Raw genomic sequence first — 23,552 nt, forward strand, 5'->3', positions numbered from 1 at the left:
TATCCTAGCACTTTCAAACATTCCATTTTAAATATTCTAATAAGGTTTTTCCCAGGACAACCACAGATTCTTTCACGATTATCTCTGGACCTGCTGCGGTGGTCCGGCCTCTTCCCTGCCCTCATCATCACCACTCACTTATCCTCAACCACCTCCATGTGTCTCCCCCTACTCCCCCCTTCTCCCCCTCTCCCCCAGTCCCTATCTCTATCGCTCTCTCTTTTTCCCCTTCTCTACTCTCTCTCTTTAACCCCAACTGGTCAAGGCAGACGTCCATCCTCCAGGAGTCTGGGTCTGCTCGAGGTTTCTGCTGTTAAAGGGAAGTTTTTCCTCACCACTGTCACCAGTCACAAGTGTTTGCTCCAGGAGGATTCTGTTGGGTTTCTGTAGAATTGACTTAGAGTCTGGTTTTGACCAACTCTATATATAAAATGTCAAGAGATAACTTTTTTGTGATCTGGCGCTATATAAATAAAATTTGATTGATTGAGTGATTTAATTGGTTTTCCCCTGTAAGTCGCTTTGGAAAAAAGCGTCTGCCAAATGCGTAAACATAAACATAAACAAACATAAACACTTCATGGAGATAATATGCAAAAACAACCCAACAACATTTTGTTTAAAAAAAAAAAAAAAAAAAGTTAATTACAATCTAATAACAATAATAAGCGATTGATTTACATTCAAACATGTTAGTGCAGATCAGGTTTATCAAGAACAGCAAAATTACAGTATTGGTATGAGTCGCAGTGTTTGGGAAGATGCCTGTGTCGGCTGTTGGCTGATGCCATTATGGTTGAATAGTTGTTGTTGTGTTTTATTGTTAATTGTGTATCCTGTGTGTGTTTTGTGTAGTTTGGACTTTGTTTGGGTGCTACCTTGGCCAGGTCTCCCTTGCAAAAGAGATACCTAATCTCAATGGGACTTCCTGGTTAAATAAATATAAAATAAAAAATAAAATATGGAACTAAAACAATAAAATCCATGAATATAGAAGAGAACATCTGTCCACTGCAGTGACCACCATGCATGAAAGAGTTAAAAACTAATTAATTTTTGCCAAAAAAAAAAAGTCTCCGTTTTGAACGTCTGGGAGCGCCAGGAATTTGTGATATTAAAATGGGGTCACGAGCCTAAAAAATTTGGGAACCACTGCACTATAGGCTTTTTTAGATGTTTGATGTTAAATTCTAATTTGGTCTTCCTGTGTCACTTGATTATAGACTTTTTGATAACGACAGGTACCTTCTCAAGTGTGTTCTTCACTTGGATGGTTGTTGTAAAAGGGTTTTTCTTCACCAACAAAAGAATTCTGTGACCATCCACTTTGTCTTCTGTGGTCTCTTAGGCCTTTAGGTGTTGCTGAATAAACTACTACTTCATTTCAATAACAAGGGCTACTCGTCAGTCAGTCGTTTAATTACGTATAAGTCTCTAAAAATGGAGGGACTAACCCACATCTTAAATGGTTGTAGTTCCTAAATGATTATTGCAATTTTTTTGTGAAACCCCCTGAGTTAAAGCTAAAAATCTACAGTTCAATCACATCTTGACTGTTTTATTTCAGATCCACTGTGGTGGGGTAAGGAGGAGACATAAAATTTGTGTTACTATCCAAACATATATGGATCTGACAGTATACAGTCATGAATTCTTAATAAAAAAAAAACCTTGCGTGAAAAGTGTGAAATCGTAGATCCTTGAACATACACGTACATGCATTATTAGTCACTGTGAAATAAAACATAACAAACACAAATGCTTCAAGTGCAGACAGCAGATAGCTCGGCTGATACTCAGTTGGATACTTTTTTTCAGAATCCCTACATCTGTTATCTATGTTGTAAAGTGAAAAATAGATTAGTGTTGATGCCAAAAAACCATTTAAGATTATTTTCTTGTTACTTATTTTATGTTTTTGTACTCTAATTATTGACACCTGCTGTTTTTAAGTACAACATTGTTTTCTGAACAAGCAGTTTTCTGTCTTGGGTTAGAGCCAAAGACTATTAGTTTGATCATTAGTTTTCCATTTTCCACTGAACATTTGCAGTTTGACATTCAAAAGTACTGTTTGTTTTCTGATTTGAGACCATCGAAGGGGCACAGAAGAGTCATTTAATATCCTGCTAATATCTTGTTTTAAGCCCATAGCATCTTTCCAGAGCCCAATTAATGCCTCCAAATGTTTTGTTTTGTTTTGTTACAGAGAAACCAGAAAGTACCTATTTTAAGTAATAGTTTTTTGTGTATTGCTATTGTTTAACTAAAAGTCAGTTCTAGCAGAGGCTAAGAGTAGGGTTTTTGGGACGCATCATCTGAACATTTTGAATGAACAGATGAACACTGGAAAAAGTCAAAATCTTATCAAATGTATTTTTCTCATTTCTAAACAAAATATCTCATCAGACTTAAAATAAGACATAATCACCTAAAGAGTAAGTTTTCAGTGAGATATAAGAACTTATTTTTAGACAATAGATCTTGAAAATCTTATTTCAAGAAAATTTACAAGATCATTCTCACTTCTTCCATTGGCAGATTTTTTTTTTTTTTTTTTTTTGCTTAATTCAAGATATTTTTTGCTTAATTCAAGTAAAAAAAAATCTGCCAATGGAGCAAGTGAAAATTATCATGGTAAGATTTCTTGAAATAAGATTTTCAAGCTCTATTGTCTAAAAAGAAGTTCTTATAGCTCACTGAAAACTTACTCTTTAGGTGATTATGTCTTATTTTAAGTGTGAATCTTAGTTGATCACCCATGACATGCAAATCAATATCACGTGAATTTCTTTAGCATGAGCAAGCAAATTTTATGCCCATTATTTGCAATCTTATTAAAACAGGCTCCAAGTGAGCATAATTATAATGTATGTCAATCAGAGAATTATCTGCCATTAGATCAAGACTAGAGGTGGTCACGGGGCAAAATTAATGAAAGTCCGCAGTTGTTTTTCATTGTCAGTTAATATTACAGTGACATTTTTTTGCTAGAATACATTGCAAATGTACAGCAACTTACTGCATCGAGCAGGACTCTTACTGACAATAGGACAAAACGGAAAAATTACAACTGATTTAATTAAAAAAAAAAGACTACCCTGAAATGCACAAAAAGAGAAATGACAACAATACTGTAAAAACATCTAAAAAAAAATAAATTTATTTATACTATAGTTCCTAGTATACGTAAACTAGTCTCAGACTTTTTTTTTTGCTTAATTCAAGATTTTTTTTTTTTTTGCTTAATTCAAGCAAAAAAAAAAAAAAAAAAAAAATCTGCTGATGGAACAAGTGAAAACGATCTTGTAAGGTTTCTTGAAATACGATTTTCAAGATCTATTGTCTAAAAATAAGATCTTATATCTCACTGAAAAGTTACTCTTTCGTTGATTCTGTCCTATTTTAAGTGTGATGAGATATTTGGACTAGAAAAGAGAAAAATACACTTGGTAAGATTTAGATTTTTTGCAGTGAATATGCCTCTCCATCTTGTAAATTGGATAAGTCGCAGCTTTGATCCAGAGGATGTAATAAAAATTCAGCTGTACCTTGGACTACACTGTTATGTCTGAATTTCATAGCAGTTACATCTGTTATTTATAAGAAACCTCGCTCAAAAACCCAAAACATGAATGTTGTTTGCTTTTAAAGGGGAAAAAGGGGGATTGCCAAAGTAAATAACATTCATCATATGCATCATGAAAGTCTGGACAACGTCGCACCATGTTGTGAGATATTTCAAAAACCAAAGTGATGGCTGGCGTGGCAATCCCTGCAGCCATTCTGCTAGCATCTTTAAAATGTTTTCATAGGATTTTAACTATACACAGAATAAAAAGAAACGTCTGCTTGCACTCACACATAATGATAACTGACTGTTTGATGTTGTCTCTATTTCAAAGGGTCAAATGTGAATTATGTGTTTGTAATGTCAAGCAGCTTGTGTTTGCACAGCAGCATTCATCACAAATGAAGTGTTATGTAATAATTACGGGCCATAATTCTGCTCTCCCTGTTCAGACTGCCTGTACTAATTTGAGACATGTAGACAGCAAGTCAGAATGCATTTGTTCTCTCACTAAAGCTGAATGTATTGTTTTTTTGTCTCTCTTTTGCAGAATGAAAAGCCTCTCGGACATTCAGCAAGCAGGTCCAGCAATATATCAAAGGTGAGTGCACAGATCAGAAGTTTTGAATGAGTGATGTATGGCTTTCCTTTATCCCAGAGAGAGGAGGGTAACGACGAGGTGAGGCGTGGCGAGATTGACAAGACAGATAGACGAGTAGTGTTGAGAGAGCAGCTGATAGATAACCCGCCTCTGCTGCAGTCAGAGCTGCTTCTCTGATCAACCTGAGGAGAACACACTCGCCGTTACACCTCAGCTCCTCGGCTCGGTCTGACAGTGCAAAGCTCTTTACTGTGCCACGCTCGTCCTCGCCTGGTTCTCCCCTCCCTCTTTTCCCCAACGCTCCCTCAGGCAAAGCCACGGTCTGCATCAAATCTGGCTGGAGGGTTTCAGTCCTTGTTCTCCTGAGCCTCTTAGAGGATAAACTCCTTACTTGTGCTAATAGATGTCAGGGTCACTCTGTCACCACGGTGCTGCTCTGGCTGGAATGTTTGATCGAGGAGTCAGTTTCTCTTTCAGGGTGAACAGGATCACAGTTATAGTTCGTGAGTGAAATAGAAATACAGTTTACCCTACATATTCTTTCTTTGACACAATATGCATTTCAGACTTAAAAGGCCTGATTTACTAAAGGTTTGAGCGTGTAAAAACATGCAAAAACACATTGAAGCTTATCTAACAGGATGCATCAAGGGTTGCATCTGTCAAATGGGTAAAATAGCTTGCGCAACCCATTGAGCTTTTTTGCCTTGATGATTATGCAATATGGGCGTTTCTGTCAGAACACGCAAAATTATTGAGAGGAGTCGATGCAAATATTTATTTAGTGCACGAAATGTGATTTACCAAACCTGAAACAGATTGCGGTGGCTGATTTTGCGTCTATATTTAGCACGTCTGAAAGGCAAGTTTTAACTGGCACAGCTTCATGCGAAACTGACTGCGGTTGTTGTAGCGGCATAGGCACAACCAAAGGCAAGGCAGAGAACAAATCTGTTCAGCTTGCGTCAACATTTTTGGAATGATGGAAGAAAAAATAATTGAGACATATGGCCTACCCAGCAATGTCATTTTAGAACTTCTAGATCAGGGGTGTCAAACTCATTTAAGTTCAGGGGCCACATACAGATAAATTTGATCTGCAGTGGGCCGAACCAGTAAAATAATAACATAATAATATATAAATAATGCCAACTCCAAACTTTTCTCTGTGTTTAAGAGAGAAAAAAGTAAATTTACGTTATGAAAAGGTTTACATCTACTAACTATTCTTTCAGACAATGTGAATAACATGAACAAACTGAAAAAAATAAGTGTAATTTTAACAGTATTCTGCCTCAGTTTATCATTTACACATATACATTATAACTTACAGATCAGTGGATCTACAAATACACAAAACATTTAGAAACAGGTAGAATGTTGTTAAAATTGTATGTACTTCTCTTAGAACATTTCAGGCTGTTCATGTTTGTTCAGGTTATTCATATTTTTTGCGAAATTATACTTTGTTTTTCGTGTAAATACATGAAAATATTTACTGAGAAAAATTTGGAGTTGTCATTATTTATATGTTATTGTGATAGTGTTTTGCTGGTCTGACCCACTTGAGATTGAATTAGTCTGAATGTGGAACCTGAACTAAAAGGATTGCTAGTATCTTAATTTTTGCATTTCACAAATTCATCCCAAGGGCCAGACTGGACCCTTTGATGGGCCGGATTTGGCCCCCGGGCCGCATGTTTGTCACCTGTGTTTTAGATGAACTAGGGAATGATTTGGGGTCAGTCACAAGGAGGAGTCATGCAATACCTTCATTGACAAATGTATGACAATGTTACATTTCCGTGCATCTGGATCATTCCAGCGCACTGTTACCATTAGTGCTGGTGTATCCCACAGCAGTTTTTCCACCATATTATCACTATGACGACAACCAGTAGCACACGCAAAATCCTCATTTAAATAGGGCGGCCTTCAAGGCAGTCTTTTGCACTTGTTGTCATTAGCGCAGGCAATCTTAGTTGATCACTTGTGACACGCAGATCAATAGCACGTGCATTTTTTTAGCGCGAGCAAGCAAATTTTACGCCCGTTATTTGCGATCTTACAAAAACAGGCCCAAAGTGAGCCTAATTGTAATGTATGTCAAACAGAGAATTATCTGCCATTAAATCAAGACTAGAGGTGGTCACAGAGTCAAATTAATGAAAGTCTGCAGTTGTTTTTCATTGTCAGTTGATATTACAGTAACATTTTTTGCTAGAATACATTGCAAATGTACAACAACTTACTGCACAGAGCAGGACTCTTGCTGACAATAGGACAAAACAGAAAAATTACAACTGATTAAATACAAAAAAAAAGACTGCCCTGAAATGCACATAAAGAAATGACAACAATACTGTAAAAACATCTAAAAAATAGTTTACTCACACTAGTTCCTAGTACACATAAACTAAGTAGGTACCCAGCTTGGTACTATCTACTAGGAAAGGAAAGGAAAGGAAAGGAAAGGAAAGGAAAGGAAAGGAAAGGAAAGGAAAGGAAAGGAAAGGAAAGGAAAGGAAAGGAAAGGAAAGGAAAGGAAAGGAAAGGAAAGGAAAGGAAAGGAAAGGAAAGGAAAGGAAAGGAAAGGCCTAGATAACAGCCAGATTTATAGGTTTGGCCTCTTCTCTTCATTCCTCCTATTCTTTGGTAATGGTCATCATAATGTCCCTTTCTGTAGTTCTTCCTTCAAGGTAAGCAAACGCTTCAGTCCTGTGTCATGCTGTGCAAAAATCAATGTGTCTGTGTGAAGACAATGTGAAGCTTTACCTGTCTGCCTTTGTGGAGTTGAAGTGTTTTCAGACAAAGTGTACTTTTCTTTCTCACTGTTAGTCGATTGAGTTGCAGCACAAGGATGAAAGGACTGGTACCATAAAAACTGTCATTTTGGAAGATAGACTTGAACAACAGAAGCATAAACCGTCTGCAGACAAAGAACAGACTGTGGATTTTGTTCCAAATCACTTACATGGAAATTAAATAATGATAGCAGGCTTTAGTACCCAGGATGAACAGGAGAAATAATTCGAAGATGCCAAAAATGTTTTAATTGTACCTAAGTGCTATTTTAAGACAGTCTTGTGTAATTGTTAACATGTCCTTGAGATGGTGGACATACATCTCCAGTTGTTATTTCCTCCAGTCTTTGCTGGCCTCTCTGACACAACTAACCTTTTTATATTATATTATATATATATATATATATATATATATCATGCATTGAGCCAATTTACAGGATCAATACTTCATGTCAATATTATCAGTATAGCACTGTAATGCACTCTTGAGGGCTGTAAAATCAATCCAGTTTAAATAAAATGTCTGTTTACAGCCTCAACCTTGTTCGCCTCTCATGAAAATATTTATCTTAGCCGTTTAGTCATTAAATGGTCAAAGCACGAGACGAGGTCCAGACAAATCCACAGTTTAAGCATCTGAAACTCTTAAGAAAAGAAAGCAAGTGAACCATTGAAAGGCCTGTTGTGGTCAGCTATTACATTATAAACGCATTATATAATAGATGTGTAAAGTACATTTTGTTGGTGAAAGGTGAAGCTGAAAATGTTTTTGTGGATCAAAGGTTTATTATGATTCCAACAATAAATCAAGGAGTCATTTGGATCATTTTTGGATCATTTCCAGGCTGACATCTCTGTATCAGCAGTTGTGTGCATTGCTGGTAGAAAATGATGTCTAAAACTATGAAATGATTATGTCTTAATGTAATAATTTCTTATGATGTTTAGTGTCTGTAGAGGTAAGTGAGCAGGAGGCTTCTGTGGCAGCTCAGTAGAATAGTTCGATGAAGGTTGAATCAGCTCAAATATTTGACTTGGCTCATCAAATACTACAGTTAAAATGTCACGCTGGGTTCCCTGAGTGATATGGGAAAGAATGTGATCACAATATATTTTTTATTCTTTATTGATCAGTTTTTATCGCAGCATATAACACTGCCACTTGGATAAAGTGTCCTGATTGATGCCTGAAAGCTGAAGAAGGAAGGTTAAGTGGATGAACTTTACAAAATTAATATAGGGAGGCATTTTCACACACATGTCACATTCTGAGTTTATGGGGTGCACTTGAATGCAACATTTCATCTGTCGATCCGGATGGAGTTTACAGAGTTTATGAAGTGCACTGAATGCATCCCTGTTTCTGTCGGTTGGTGTGAAACTACTACACAACAGCAGCACCACAGGCAGTTCATCTGTAAAGTCCCTCAGTGGACTGTTTTTGTTTTTTTTTATAACATGACTTTAGTACAAACATTTACCTGCCAGTCTGCTGAACGACGTTACACAGTTTCCTGACTTCACAAAAAGTCTACCCACATGTGACATCTCACAGGTGTCACATTTATTTCTTCAGCGCGACAGGCTGTTACATCTGTCTATATCAAATAAAAATGTCCAAACCTTATCATTGTCACCAAAATAAATGTGATTGCGATCACATTTTGAGTTTTATCAGCCAGCTGTGTTTTTATCTTTTGACTTGGGGATGGCCTAGCAGAAGGTTCTCTGATTCACAAATGCAGAGATTAATTTTTTAGACATATGTATTGTCATTGAATGTCCTACCTGTTCTTTCATTCCACTGATGAATGTGAGTGTAATGAAGTGATGGACATAACGTATGTGCAAAGCTCTTAAGTTTGACAGCTTTAATTAATAATCAGCCGCCTGCCTGCCAGCTGCTGTTGTCTGTGTCGCCCTAAAGGGAAATTCCACTTGATGGCAAGTTTTTAAGTCTGTATTAATAATTCCCTTTTCGACTGGTTTGATGGTTAAGGAAAGACAGCTTGTGACTGAAAAGGTCACTGGTTTGAATAATCTTACCAGTTTAAAAAGCTACCGTGTCTGAGCACATTCTAAAAAGTACTTTTACAGCCCAAATTTAACTGCAGATTTTTATCCGTGGGTAATATATTTTTTGGTAACCCCATCTTCATCCTCCAACCGCTTTCCCCGCAAGCTGCTTAAATCAGAATATGATCTGCAAGACTACAGAAGATGATTTTATGCATATATGCATTGCATTTATAAGTTCCCCTGTCTCTGCAGTATTGGCAGGATCGGATGGAAGATTTTCACATTTCCAGCAGTGAGTCAAATGTTCCTTTTGCTGAAAGAAAATAAAATGTAGGTCAAGTTAATTTATGTTGTAAAATCCCACTAAATGCAAGGTAATGCATAGTGAAATGCACGGCTGATAAGACTTTCCACATATATGTGTTGTGGCTGCTGAGGCTGCTGGGAGATGTCATGTTGTCATTAGCGGTGGTCCACAGATTGAAGAGATGTCGAAGTCTGATTGTTTTCATTCATTTCCACATTAACATGAGACGGTCTCCAAATGAAAACAAACGCCGAGTACCTTCACATGGAACAAACTCAAATCACATCACTTCATGTCAGATTAAATCAGAAATGCACGCGCTCAAATCCTGTTGTTTGACATACTTGAAAAACATCTCCTTGAACATAAATAACCTCAGCTTTGACAAGGGAAGAATATATGTTAGAGCTTTTTTTTTTTTCATCATTTGTATGCAAAGGCTCAGAAATACAAGAATTTAGTCAGTCTGTTTCAAGTTTCTGTTGATGACTAGACAGATTATTTGTTGTCTTTCCTGGTTTTTAGCAGTTTTTTTTTTTTTAACCCGTGAACTGTTACAAGAATAACAGCATTTTCTTTAATCGAACAATATTCCCCTCACTGAGGATGACTCAGAAAAGCAGCTACTGTCTAGGTATTTAGTTACTTGCTTCATTCCCACAGGAGCACCCATCATCAGACATGTATCTCAGGCAGGGAGAGATTTATATAGAAGAGGGAAAACAAGCTACAGCATTTAGCCAAGAGGTAAATTGTTTTGTAAAAAAAAAAAAAAAAAAACAACTTTGCCTCCATCAGTGAGTTGTGACAGATTAAAGAATGCGTGTAGATATAAATCCATGCATGTAGAGAAAGAGAAAAACTAATTATCTTCTGCCAGTTCTGTATTTGTTCATCCATTTATCCATTTACCTAAGGATTCAAACAGTTTTTCTTAAGGAAAAAAAAATCAGCATTTCTTTTGGAGGATACAGTAAAAAGGTCAGTTGTGAATACACACGAGCTGCTCTGTGGGGTTTATCTTCGTACATAGTGTGGGCTGAGGATTGCCCGCTGATTTGGCGCGAGTTGACTTTCCACTCTACGAGGTCAGGAGGCTTAGCTGGAGCCCTTTCTCTCTTTAGCTTAGAGCCAGGGAGTAGTGTGATGCCTCCAACACTGTTTGGGAAGGAATTAAAGCATTACGGTCCTCATAAAGGCACGAGGCAGCGACCCACCGCTCAGTGGGCTCCTGTTGAGAGTCAGCCAAACATCTGGTGGTGCTCTAAAATTCAAGCTGCTGCAGTTTTGCACTATTTGAGACTCTTTTTGCTGCACAGACCAACCAGAGTCCGTCCTCTAGCTCCAGGCACAGAGCCAAGCCGCTGTTTTGAAGAAATAAAAGTTAATTGTTAATTTCTTAGAAACACATCGTGGTCTGATGTATTTTCTTTGGTGACGTCCTGGCAGCGTTGCTCATTTTTACGATGCGGCCACCGAAACTAGCACTAGTCTTTGGAGGAAAACAGATTAAAATATTTCATTACAAGCTCCTTTGTGTCTATTATGTGAGGAAATTGCATTTATTATTAAAAAAAAAAAAGGCGTATTAATATAAAAGCCAGGAGAATGATTGGAAAGGATTGGGCTGCAACATACACATCTGGATTTAAATGTCATTTAAAGGATTTTTCAACCATTAAACAGTTCCAGCTGTAATGTCAACACTTCACTGAGTAACAAGGATTAACAAACACTGCTTTAAAACAGACTAATGTCATTTAAAATCGGCCATGATAACCTTTTTTCTCTTCTTGTAGTACATTAATCTGTCTGTGTGGATGACATACTGTATATAGCGACGATCAACCACTCATGGGCAATTTAGTATCTTTACAATCTTTTATACCCTTTTTGTACAATTAAGTTAAAAATCGTGAACAACGGTTAATGGAGAGAGACAAATTATTTTTTGATCCTGTTTGAATTGACACCATTTACATGTTTTGCCAATTTAAGAGATAAGTTTACAAGGCAAGAATGTTATAATAAGGCAGTGGTTCTCTATCTTTTTCTCTTGGACCCTCCTTTGGAGGATGAAAAATCTCCAGGCCCCCCTCAACCCCCAACAACATTATAACAGTGGTGCAATTATAACTTTTATTGAAAGAAACATCAATATTGTAACAACACGTTTTGCTTTTCCTTGAATAATTTGTTGTGCAAATTAAAAATCGCAACTCAACACGACTGCTCCCCGAGACTGTTTTTCCAAATAAAAATAAGAAATGTGCAATTATCTTACAACTATGACAATAAAGTTACATTTTTTAGAACAACAAACACATTTTGGTAACGAAGATGAACATTTTAACAGTATTAGTAGCTGCAATGAGACCATTTCCATTGCACATCTCAGAATATTAAAGTACCAACTGTGCAAAAACATTTTTCTTTACCAGTAAAATCCTTGTCCATTCTCCAAACCTAAACTCTTTGTCTAGTCTAGTGACAGATCACCATGGCAATAGATTGGTTTGTTGTACATCCCTAAAATGAGTCCAGGGTGCTCCAACGCTGAAACATTAGTTCCACCTGCTACATGTTCTAATCTGAAGATAGAAAAAAAAACACCCAGAAGTGATCCCATGCCCCCTCTGGCAAGCCTTCGCCCTCCCTTTGGGGGTCCACCCCTCACTTTGAGAAACACTGTAGTAAAGTAACATTTGGTTGAATTATGAAGTATTAAAAGATGTGGAAATCCTCACATATCTGGTCATGTTGTTGCTTTAAAGCAGGGGTCACCAATTCTGGTTCTGAAGGGCCAGTATCCCGCATGTTTTAGATGTTTCCCTCTTCCAGCACACCTGACGGTCATTATCAGGCTTCTGCAGAGCTTGATGATAGGCTTATCATTTGAATCAGGTGTGTTGGAAGAGGGATTCATCTAAAACATGCAGGATAGTGGCCCTCAAGGACCAGGATTGGTGACTCCTGCTTTAGAGGCATCTTCAGTGACTCAGATCAGATCATCACAGTGATGTCTCGTCTGTGACATTTGGGTCTATAATTCTATAGTCACATATTTTCATAGTCAGTAACTGTAACGTTCTTTACTTGTAAAATTATCTCTTTAATTGGCAAACAATATGTGAGTAAATGGTGCATACTTGAAACTTGTCTCTTGCCATTGACTCTAACACAATTTTTCTGTAATAAGGTCCAATGGGGCAGAACTGGAAGGGACAGGACTTTGGTTTTCTATTAATCAAACAGGGTCCACTCGACATGTCCATTTTTGCAAGAATAAAGGCGTCCAGGATTGGACTCGTTTATCTTTTATAGTTAATTGTACAGTGGTAGCTCTTGAAAAGCTGACTTTTTAGAGATGAATGGAGTTCCCACAGAACAGCAACACTAGAGACATAAGTCAATCTTGTAGAATGTGATGCATTGCTATAGATTAACGTAGCCAAGAGCAACTATTAAGTAGTTCTGACTTTAAAATGTAAGAAACAGTAATATGAATCCAAAACATTCCACATGGTAGTAAAATACTGACAAGGATGATTCTTATTGCATAATAACAAATTTCTCTTTGAATATATTTTGCTGTTAGTACTTTTCTTTTGAGTAAGGTTTTAAAGCCTTTACATGTAGTTTTTTTATTTGCAAATTACTTGTACATGAGGATCTGAATACCTATTCCACCGCTGTTCTTGTTTGTTGTTCTGCCAGCATAAATTTACCATGTTGGTTTCAGGACGGGACACTTTTTAATTAAGTTCCCTCATTATTAAAATAACAAAGAATGTTGTTTGTTTTCCTGCTGCAGAAACCTGGAGCTGCCACACTCTGGATATTATTCCGCAGCAGATGGAAGTGATTGCCAACTTGTAAAAATCACATGAGGCACCATCAAAACAGATGGATAGGCATGATTGAAGGCGGTCTCAAGTGGCAGTAAAAATGATTGGCCAATCGAGCAGCTTACATTCGACCTTGCGTACACACTGCTGCTACCAAATCACCGTGATTAATGCTGTAATGTAGTGTAGTTTAATGACGATTCAGTGTTTGACTTCCATTTCTCTGAGTGGCTTATGAAAAAATAAGACATTAGTTGACAGTAGATTTTCTGTGCTTGGAGTCACTGAGAGAGATTAGGCCTGTGATTGAATTTGGTCGACATTTCTTCCTGCTGCAGTCGTACTACGATTAGATACACGACACATTTCTATAACACCTTTTTCTGAGTCTCACATGGTTTCTGTAAACTGCTACGTGGAGTTCACATATCTCCAAGTCATGATGTGGCCACACTGTGCATGACAGGAATATCATGTTACTTGCTAATGTCTTTTAAATGAGTCATGCCAGTCCTCCAGGAAATGACACTGCACTTATTGTGTATCACCAAATATGGCTCAGAACAAACTGTACGTCTACTGAAAATGATGACATCATGACATGAACTGCATTTACACTGGCCAAATGAGTGTCTGTGTGTGACCAGGTGACCTGGGGCTGTGTTCTTATTGGAGGATTAAAGTTTTGCATTTAATGGTGCACCTGGTTGTGCCCATTTTATTGGGAGATATGGGTTCAGTTATCTCAAGTAGGGTTGCTCTGATACAAATACCAGTATTGAGTATCGGTCCGATACTGAGGGCCTGTACTAATACTCGTACTCGTACAAGTGCTCCAATACAAACACCGATACCACTTGATGGCAGCGTGATATTCGCCTCATCATGCAGCAGCTACACAGTGGAGGAGTAATGTCAGCAGTGTGGAGATTTTTCAAAATAAACAATGGTGACAAAAGTAATGGTGACTGAAAGTTGTGTTAAAAATGCAGACGGATACGGATGGAGCGTATTGTCCGTCCTCTGCCTACATTCCATATGTAATTCTGTCCGTTTTCCTGGAGCTAGCAGATGCATACCCAGAGCCATATAAAGATCCTCATATTATTTTATATATAAAACTCTGTGCGTACACAGATGGAGAAGCAGTATCACCAGGAACCGTGGAGGTAGTGGATATTTTCAAAGAGCGACTGTGTGAGTTAGTGAAAAACTACTGACATATTTATGACAACTACCCTCATCAATATCAACATTAGCATCGACATTAGTATTACCTCCTCTGTCGTCACCATGTTTATTATTAGACTTTCTTCTTCTTCTCAAAAAACTTTACTCTTCTTTGTGGTATTTGTCCAGTATGGTTAATTAAAAGCAGCGCCCTCTGGTGGATTGATTGAGAAACACTCATTCCAACGCATTAAATGTCAGTAGCAGCACTTTGTTACAGTCAGACTAATGACAATATAGCACATTTTCAAAAGTAACTAAGTACTGTAATGGTATTAGTAAGTACTCATATCGGTACTCAGTATCAGCAAGTAATCAAATATAAGTACTTGTACTTGTACTCGGTCCAGAAAAAAGTGGTATCGTGCATCCCTAATCACAAGTAATAGACTTTTCCATTTTTTTTTTCTACATAAACGACTAAGGGTGTGTTCACACAAGTCGTGTTTAATCAACCTATAGTTTGTGTGCACCAAAACACCAATCAAAGAAGGAGAAAAAGGCTTAAAAAACAGTCCACTTCAAATGAACCAAATGCTGGAAGTGGACTACAAACACAGGACATTGTGGGTAAACACAACCTCCATGTTTTGTTTTCATGTGGTCCAAACAGAAATTGCCCTGAATTAAGCAATAGATGAGTGAGGTTTCTTGTTCATTGTTTGACTTGTCTTCTCCTTCAGTATTTCTTGATGCATCACCACCACATGCGAGGAGGGGAATAAGTTATTTAAGAGGTTCAGTTCGTTTGACAAAGTGCAGTTTGAAACCAAACTTGGGCCACCTGAATGTTGCAACCTCAATCAAACCAAGTCTGCCAGGAGGTTTAAGCGTGGAAATGACCTAAAATTCAGGTGCAGCTTAGTCCAACCAAAACCCAAACACGTATGACATACCAACGTACAAATATTATCAGCTGACTTACACCCCAGGGGCAAGGGCTTTATGAAGTTTTTTTTTTTTCCAGGACTCATTTCATTCTCATCATTTTTTATTTGGAACCTCTAATAAGTTATCTGGTGTTTCATCTGTAAAATTTCCCTCCATTAATCGGATCTCGGGTCAGAACAAAGGCTGTGATTTGGCTTTGACCTGTCGTCTGTGTGAGTCAACCTCCTGCTGAGTCAGACTTTTGGAGTTTCTGTTTGTAATAAAACAAGTTTTTTCCTGGAAGAAAACTCAGATGTAGTTATGGTTAAAGTGTTGCGCTAATTAAACGGAAAAATCCCATGCTGCTTCTTCCTCTTTTGTACAAATTTTATCACTTCTGGCCGACATGGTGATGGCCAAATCACAACTACTGGTTTCAAAATGACAGCTAAGAAAGAAATGAGTTAAAGGAGTGATATTTTGCTTTTTTTTTTTTAAATGAATTATGCATTTTAGAATATTTCCCTGTGGTCTACATGAACTGTAAATGCTATGCTTGGGTGTGAATTCTTCATTAATTTAACTCCACAGGTCCATCTTCAGCCCTATTTCTGAGTAATGGCATGAGACAGGTCGTTTTGAGCACTGGCCCTTTAAATGCAAATGAGCCACTTCATGCCCCACCCCCTCCAGGTTGTTGGCTGTGCTGCTCTGTCCCGTTTAACCAACAATTGAACATTTTTGGTAATTGGCTCGAAGTTTGGACATATTTTCAGTTTTTACTACAACCACTACTGCTGACAAACAATTATGGTGTACTTGAAGAAATGTTCGTCGGAAGTCTTGACCTTATTTGTGCAAATGTTGTGATGTAACTAGTTATATACGTAACAAATTAAGCAGGAATTCGAACAGGTTGTAAAAATCCACTCGATTTTCGCCAGAATGAATATAAAGATAACTTTGCAGCCACTGGAGGGTTCAAATTCAAACTTTTTGAACTGTTAGGGTCCAAATATACAAATAAATGTACCAAAGACTAATAAAAGTGGGTTTAGCAAAATATGACCCTTTTAAGTCAAGGTTTCGCCAGCCAGTAATTACATGTATTCAGTTTCTGCTGTGTTCATATGTATTTCTGTTTAGTTCTAGCCACCTCTGGTTATCTGTAAAAAAAAAAAAAATTTAAAAAAAATGTAATATCAGTGTAATATTATTTAATTACAATGTAATTAATCTTTGACTATCTACACACCCTCCTAACCCTTCTAACCACAGCCAATTAGGAGAAATGAAGTCAACCATTTCATATCATTGACAAAGTACACACTGTACCATCTTTGTAAGAATGATCAGTATTAAGTATAATTTGAATGTTTTGCATTATATTTAATTAAGATAAATATTTTCTTATTCTTTAAGGGTAGTTTGTTTTTTTTTAACCCTTTCATGCATACTGGTCACTCCAGTGGACAGCTATTCTACAGCTGTTCTGTTGTTTATTCATGGGTTTTGTTGTTTTAGTTCCATATCAGGACTCTTATGCATCATTCAAAACACTGCAATTCATATCATTACTGTAACTTTGCTGTTCTTGATAAACCAGATCTGCAGTAACATGTTTTAGTGTAAATCAATTGCTAATTGTTATTAGTCTGTAATTAACAAACAATTTTTTAAAATTTATTATTTATTTATTTTTGCATATCCTCCTGAGACCCAGCAATGCATTTTGTCCTCTGTAGGGGACAAAAGTTTGACAGTTTTACTTTAGAAATGCTGTCCATTACAAAGGACATTCCAATGAAAAAAAAAATCAATCTGTAAATAAAAAAAAGTTTTAAAAATCTATCTGAAAAAACTGTTGCATTATGCAGTTTCCAATCAAGACATTTTTTTTTTTTTATGTAAAAAAGCTAAAACTGTCCATTTCCTGGGTCTCAGGAGGATATTATCTCCATGAGATGAGTAATAACTAATATTAGAGTATGATAAAATGTGAGAAAACAGTAGCAATTTAGCAATTAGCGGCATTAAAAATGCTTTTATGTCATAGTTTTCACACAGTATATCACTTTCTGATGATGATTTTTAAATAAATGTTTCTTTGCTTCAAAACTTAAATGCATGGTGTCCAGCTGATTGGACATTTTTGTAACTCCATGAAAAATATGTTCATCAATTGCATTGTTTTTTTCATGCCTAAAGAGGAACAAAAACACTCAAGAAAAAAATATTGACTAAGGTTCTCCTAATTCGTGCATGAAAGGGTTAATATCTCGTCAACATCTGGTCTTATTAATTCATCTGTTCAGAGATGCCTCCCACTTCTCACTGAGGGGAGGCCATGCATCGACTCTGTTAGACTTTAAGGGTTATTTTTCAAATGTCCCCCAAGGCAAGAAAGTTAGTAGGAGCTGTATTTCTCCACTGGTAAAGACAGAGAGAGGGAGAAGAGATGTGAGAAGAAAAGTGGTGAAGGTTACACAAGTGGAAAAGGGGATGATAATTAATTCATGGTGGAGATGTGTGTGAGACACTCGTGAAATAGGAAGTTATGATAATGAATGAGACAATTGTTACAGAAAACACAATAAATAGGTGTTAAGTGAAAATATCATGGGGGGAAAAAAAGACAGATTGAGTGCAGAGATGGGCGTTTATCGCAATGTACAGTTTCAACAATGCACGCGGAAAGTGTTAAGTGTCCAGACTAAGACTTCCTGACGCCTCCTTTCACCAGTTTTTTCACAAGTTGTCGCCTGCAGTGTTGGTTATCCATTCAGAGCAGGTATTCATTTACTCATCAGCTAAGGTCCTTGTCATAAGAGACTGGCTGTTATGTGAGAGCAGATGTTAAATGGACGTCTGGCTGTCTGAATGACAGAGCAAAAGAGAGAGAGATACTAGCAGTTGCGAAGTTAATCATTACTATCTTTACAGTCTGTTATCGTCCCGTGGTTTAACTCTGCTTGGTTATCTTTTGGCTAACGCACTCAAGATAACTGCATGAATGATTAACAGAAATGGTGAAGCAGGAACATTATATTCAACCAAGTAAAATAAAATGATTAATAAAAATCCATAGCCAAAATCGCCTTCCAACCTGTAATACATATTTAATCTTATACCATCCAAAAGAGCTTCGCATTTATTAGTGCCACTAAAGAATAGAGGATGAACCCCCCCCAGATAACATGATAATGTCACACATCACTGCTTCAGAGACAGTGGGAGGTTTAGGCACAAAAACAACTTGGTTTAGGCTTATCAAGTGATTACGTTTTGGGTTAAAGTACAGTAGCGTGAGAATAAGGCTTGTTTTTTTTTTTTTTATTTTGTTTTGTTTTTTTTGTTGGACTGTAATGAGCATGCATATTAATTACCAGATTATTTCCTGTTTTTCGGATACAGCATGAAAACACAGCAAACATGGACAGTAAGACCTCCTAACTGAATGGTTTGTACAGGCAAAAATCTACTTATTACCTCCCTTGTTATGGAAGAAAAGTAGCCCAAAATTAAATTAAATAATTAATTTCCATTCACAAATACGGTCATTTGGTTTTGTCAGGTCACTAATACATTAAAAAAAAAAAAAAAAAAAGTTACATATTACAAATAAATGTATATAAAAAGTAAACACAAAACACTGGTATTAGTTAATATTTGTATTTGTATAAGTCACATGATTATCTATGAGGACTGTGATTAGACTATTGAAGAGTTAAAGATTCTGTAAAAAAAAAAAAAAAAAATTTAAAAAGAGAGAAAAGTAAAAAAAAAGAAGAAAGAAGAAAAAAAAAGAAAAAGAGTTAAAGATTCTGTTTGTGTATTATGTTTGTGTGATGTTTGTGTTGTGCATGAGGTTGGACGTTTCAACGGCTGATCATCTTTATAAGCAGTAGAGTAATGTTGTACTTTGCTGCAGCTAAAGAGAAAAAAGAAGCTTTGACAAAAAGAAAATCGCAGAAAATTCAACTTCCGTTATGCAAGAATCAGTGTATTGGAGCCACTACCGTGCATGTAATCCACTGTTAGTTTACGACGAACGACTTCCAGCACGAAACAGACTCCAAGTTCACAGAAACACATCATCCTCCATAATACACCTGTTAAACTAGATAATAATACAATTGCACATTAAAGTATTTAAATCCTACTTCTGGAAAGTAAAATATAAAGTATAAAATGCTTGAATGTAATTAGACCAGAACAGTCACCAAAAGCATCCACTGATCTAAAATATTTAATCATTTTGGCTCAATAATCCTATCAATTTAACTAAATAATTCAGGTAAAATGCAGTTTCTTGACTTTTCATCATCATCAGATATGAGGTTTTTGGATGTTCAGAGGCTCCATCATAAATTCGTCACCTCCTACAACGTTGATTCACCAGTAAAACCCATGTAGTTTGATAAATTACAGTGGTTACAGATGCTTGTTTTGATCAGTTAATGATATTTTGCTGAAAAAGTCACTTTTGTCTTCAATTTTGTCTGTTTTGATAAAATAAACTTCAAGCTTTATGAACATCTACATGATCAGTGAATTAAATGTAGGAAAATACCTCATTTTCACATAAAATACAAAGTGCTGATTTCATTTCATTTATTAAGATGCTAAGATGATATCAGTTGCTATTCTTCCTGGGGTCTCCTCTACATTACATTGCAATTTTAAATTTTTACATTAATCTTACACCATTCACGCCCGCACACACACACACACAAACAGGACATATACAACAGCCCAATGCAATCAAAATAAATAAACAAACGAAGTAAGTACTATACATTCGTACTCCTTCACCAAATAATAGCTGTCTGATACAAATGGGACAAACAAAATAAATGCTATACATTTGTACTCCTGCACCAAACAGTAGCTTTCTGACACAAATCATGAAACATCTTTCAATATTAGCAATACTCATTCCATTTCATGCCTGTTATGTAAACAAAAAAAGTTTTAATTTCTTTTGAAAACATTTTCTATTATTTTCTGACAACAAAAACCCTGATGATAATATTATAATGAATGGTGAAAAATCAAAAGGTTCAATGCATAGAATAAAAAACCTTTAGAAGGCACCACAAAAATAGTTTTAGGTCTTTGAGGGTTAAATCCTTTTTTTTTTTTACAGAAGTCAGACAGTTTTTGTTGCTTTTCTTTATCTCTCTTGGGTTCATAAGAGGAAACCCACTGTTTCATTTACTGTAAGCAGATAAATATAGTTGCGTAACAATAATTTACTGCTGTGATCTTATCCTTTTGTCATGTTTGAACTGTTTGTTCTCAGAGTTAGATGTATGTCCATGCTCTTAAAAGTCCAAAGAACAGACCTGACCATGATCTAAAACATAAACAAGATAAAACTTTAGGGAGAAAGTGAAATCTCTGGATTAAAGTGCTGCTCTGGAAGAATTATTAAAAAATACTTGAACACAAAACAGAAGGACAGTATGTTTTGGTTTCTTTTGCTTTAATTGAAAATAAAAGCTGTGGCGTTCACAGGCAGAACAATAGAGTGAAGGGCAGAGATCGACATTGAATTCGTATTGATTGGTGTCAGCCCGTGGGCTATATATTTCCCCTCAGTTAGAAATTCAATCAATAGGTAATTAGTTTCTTGTTGGAATTACCGCCTGCTCTGTGTCTTTACATTGGCAGCGTAAACACAGGCTCCAACTCACTAACCCATTTTTTACTCTCACATCTAATCTGTATATTTGTAGAAGCACTGGGAAAGCTTAAGAAAATGCCTTGTTCAAACAGTGTTAAACAACTCGTGCCACAGTTTCTAGTAATTTTAATTAATGGCCGAGTTGTGGAAACACGGGGCTTAAAAGAATTGGACAAAAACGATATGATCAAATGGGTTTTTAACAAAATCAGATAAAAGCCAAGTTTTTTTATAAGATAAAGACAAACAGGAAATATCTTATCCAGAATGTTGATTTTGAACATCCCAGTTTATAGATACTACTTTGCTCACTTTTGATGCCAAAAGATACGAGCAAATAAACATCATATGAGTATCTCACCCATACGTTTTGAGTTTGCTGCATTTTCTTTGTCATTAACCACTTTCAGAAGGATTTAAGGCAGGGGTGTCAAATATGCGGCCCGCCAAATGTTCCAATCTGGCCCGCGGGATGAATTTGCAAAGCGCAAAAATTACACTTAAGATACTAACAATCAAGGATGTCGAAGTCGTTTTTGTTCAGGCTCCGCATACAGACCAGTGTGATCTCAACTAAAATAATAGCATAATAACCGATAAATAATGACTCCAAATTTTCTTAGTTTAATGCGAAAAACATAATATTACTTTACATCTATAAATACAGGGTGGGGAAGCAAAATTTACAATATTTTGAGGCAGGGATTGAAAGACGGTGTATGACCAATTAGTTTATTGAAAGTCATGAGAATGTATTTACCACAAGAAAATTGACAGAATAGAAAAGGTTTTTATTCTATGTGTCCTCCTTCTTTCTCAGTAACTGCCTTCACACGCTTCCTGAAACTTGCGCAAGTGTTCCTCAAATATTCGGGTGACAACTTCTCCCATTCTTCTTTAATAGTATCTTCCAGACTTTCTCGTAATAGTTTTGCTCATAGTCATTCTCTTCTTTCCATTATAAACAGTCTTTATGGACACTCCAGCTATTTTTGAAATGTCCTTTGGTGTGACGAGTGCATTCAGCAAATCACACACTCTTTGACGTTTGCTTTCCTGATTACTCATATGGGCAAAAGTTTCTGAAAAGGTATGGATAATAGTGTTAGGTATGATTATGACATCAATATATGTTTGGTTTCAAAACAATTGACGTAGTGCCTGCTGAGAAAAACAACTAAATGTTCATTGTAAATTTTGCTTCCCCACCCTGTAAGTATTGACAACTCCAAATTTTTCTCTTTGTTTTAGTGTAAAACTTACATGAAATGATGAAAATATTAACATTTACAAACTATCTTAACAATGAAATGTAAAAAACCTGAAATTTTAAAAGTGAAATTTTAACATTATTCTTCCTGTTATTAAGTATTTTGTGCCTTTTGTAGATCCAATCCGTTAATATGCATGTATAAATGGTAAGTTGAGGTGTAATATTGTTAAAATTGCACTTATTTTTCTCAAGAAATTTCAGTTTTTTTCAGGTTATTCACATCATTTTTGTTTGGATAGATTGCAAATGTACATATTTTTATAATTTAATTTTGATTGCACTACAACAAAGAGAAAAATTCGGAGTTGTCATTATTTACAGGTTATTATGTTATTGTTTTACTGGTCTGGCCCACTTAAGATCAATTTGGGCTGAATGTGGCCCCTGAACTAAAATGAGTTTGACACCTCTGATTTAAGGTATAATAATAAGCCTGTCTACATGCACTAATAGTCTGATCATTATCTGATTTCTGGAGTTTTCAGATTATTTCAGTGATCATGTAAACGGCATAATCTGATATACTTTTTCAGATAACAGCAGTAATCTGATTATGAGAAATGACATGAACATACCTGGATTTTTCCCCAATACTCCAATATCTTCCTGCGTGTATGGTTAATCTAATTTATTTCGCTCTTTTACGTCTGTGTCAACACAATTAAAATTATAAAGTAAGTTACAGAGTCAAATGTAACGGAAGACAACAGGAAGTTTGTGTACCATCACTATGTACGTGCACACACCGAAAGAAATCTGATAATGGACTGGAGCATCTAAACCAGGGTTTATTGATTATCCTATTTCTTAAATACATGTAAATACGTTAGATCTGATTAGTCCCAGTTACTGGATGTTTATGGTCATGTAAACAGGCTTAGTGTTGCCCTTCCACAAACAGCTAACATGTCTGCCAGGTAGGAATACAAAGTCGGTGTAGTCATTCTGGTCTCAAGATTCAAGATTCACTTTATTGTCATTCAAACACAATACCAACACGGATACAGTGCAGAATGAAATTACATTTCATCGACTTCTTGCATAGACACAAGAAATATAAAAACGCCTTAGCAGCCAAAAATATGTAAGAACAGTTTACAGAACAATAAATAAGACAATAAAGCATAAAAGGGCAATAGAGTAAAACCACAATATAAATATAATAAGTAATAAATAGAGAAATGTTAGTATAATTGCACATAAAACCATAATTGCACTAAAAGATGTCTCCTGTGTTTCAACCTTCTATTAAATGTGCTTGTTGGTGAACTTGTACTTGTGCGAAAATGTTATTGATGAAATAATCATCTTCCAAAATATGTGTTGTGTTGCTTATGATT

General features: G+C 36.2%; 1 protein-coding gene across 8 annotated transcripts in view; it reads left to right on the forward strand.

Moving 5' to 3' along the window:
- The window catches only part of marchf8 (membrane-associated ring finger (C3HC4) 8), a 190,543-nt gene that overhangs the window by 125,812 nt on the left and 41,179 nt on the right, over nt 1-23,552 (forward strand). For all 8 annotated transcript variants that reach the window (XR_003937455.1, XM_030155625.1, XM_030155629.1 and 5 more), the window contains one exon: nt 4,122-4,172. Coding sequence is in view for 7 of the 8 variants with exons in the window: in XM_030155625.1 (XP_030011485.1) it covers nt 4,122-4,172 (51 nt within the window). In the remaining variant the exon portion in view is untranslated. The remainder of the gene's footprint in view (nt 1-4,121; nt 4,173-23,552) is intronic.

Source organism: Sphaeramia orbicularis, chromosome 15, assembly GCF_902148855.1.
Source record: "Sphaeramia orbicularis chromosome 15, fSphaOr1.1, whole genome shotgun sequence".
Taxonomy (NCBI): domain Eukaryota; kingdom Metazoa; phylum Chordata; class Actinopteri; order Kurtiformes; family Apogonidae; genus Sphaeramia; species Sphaeramia orbicularis.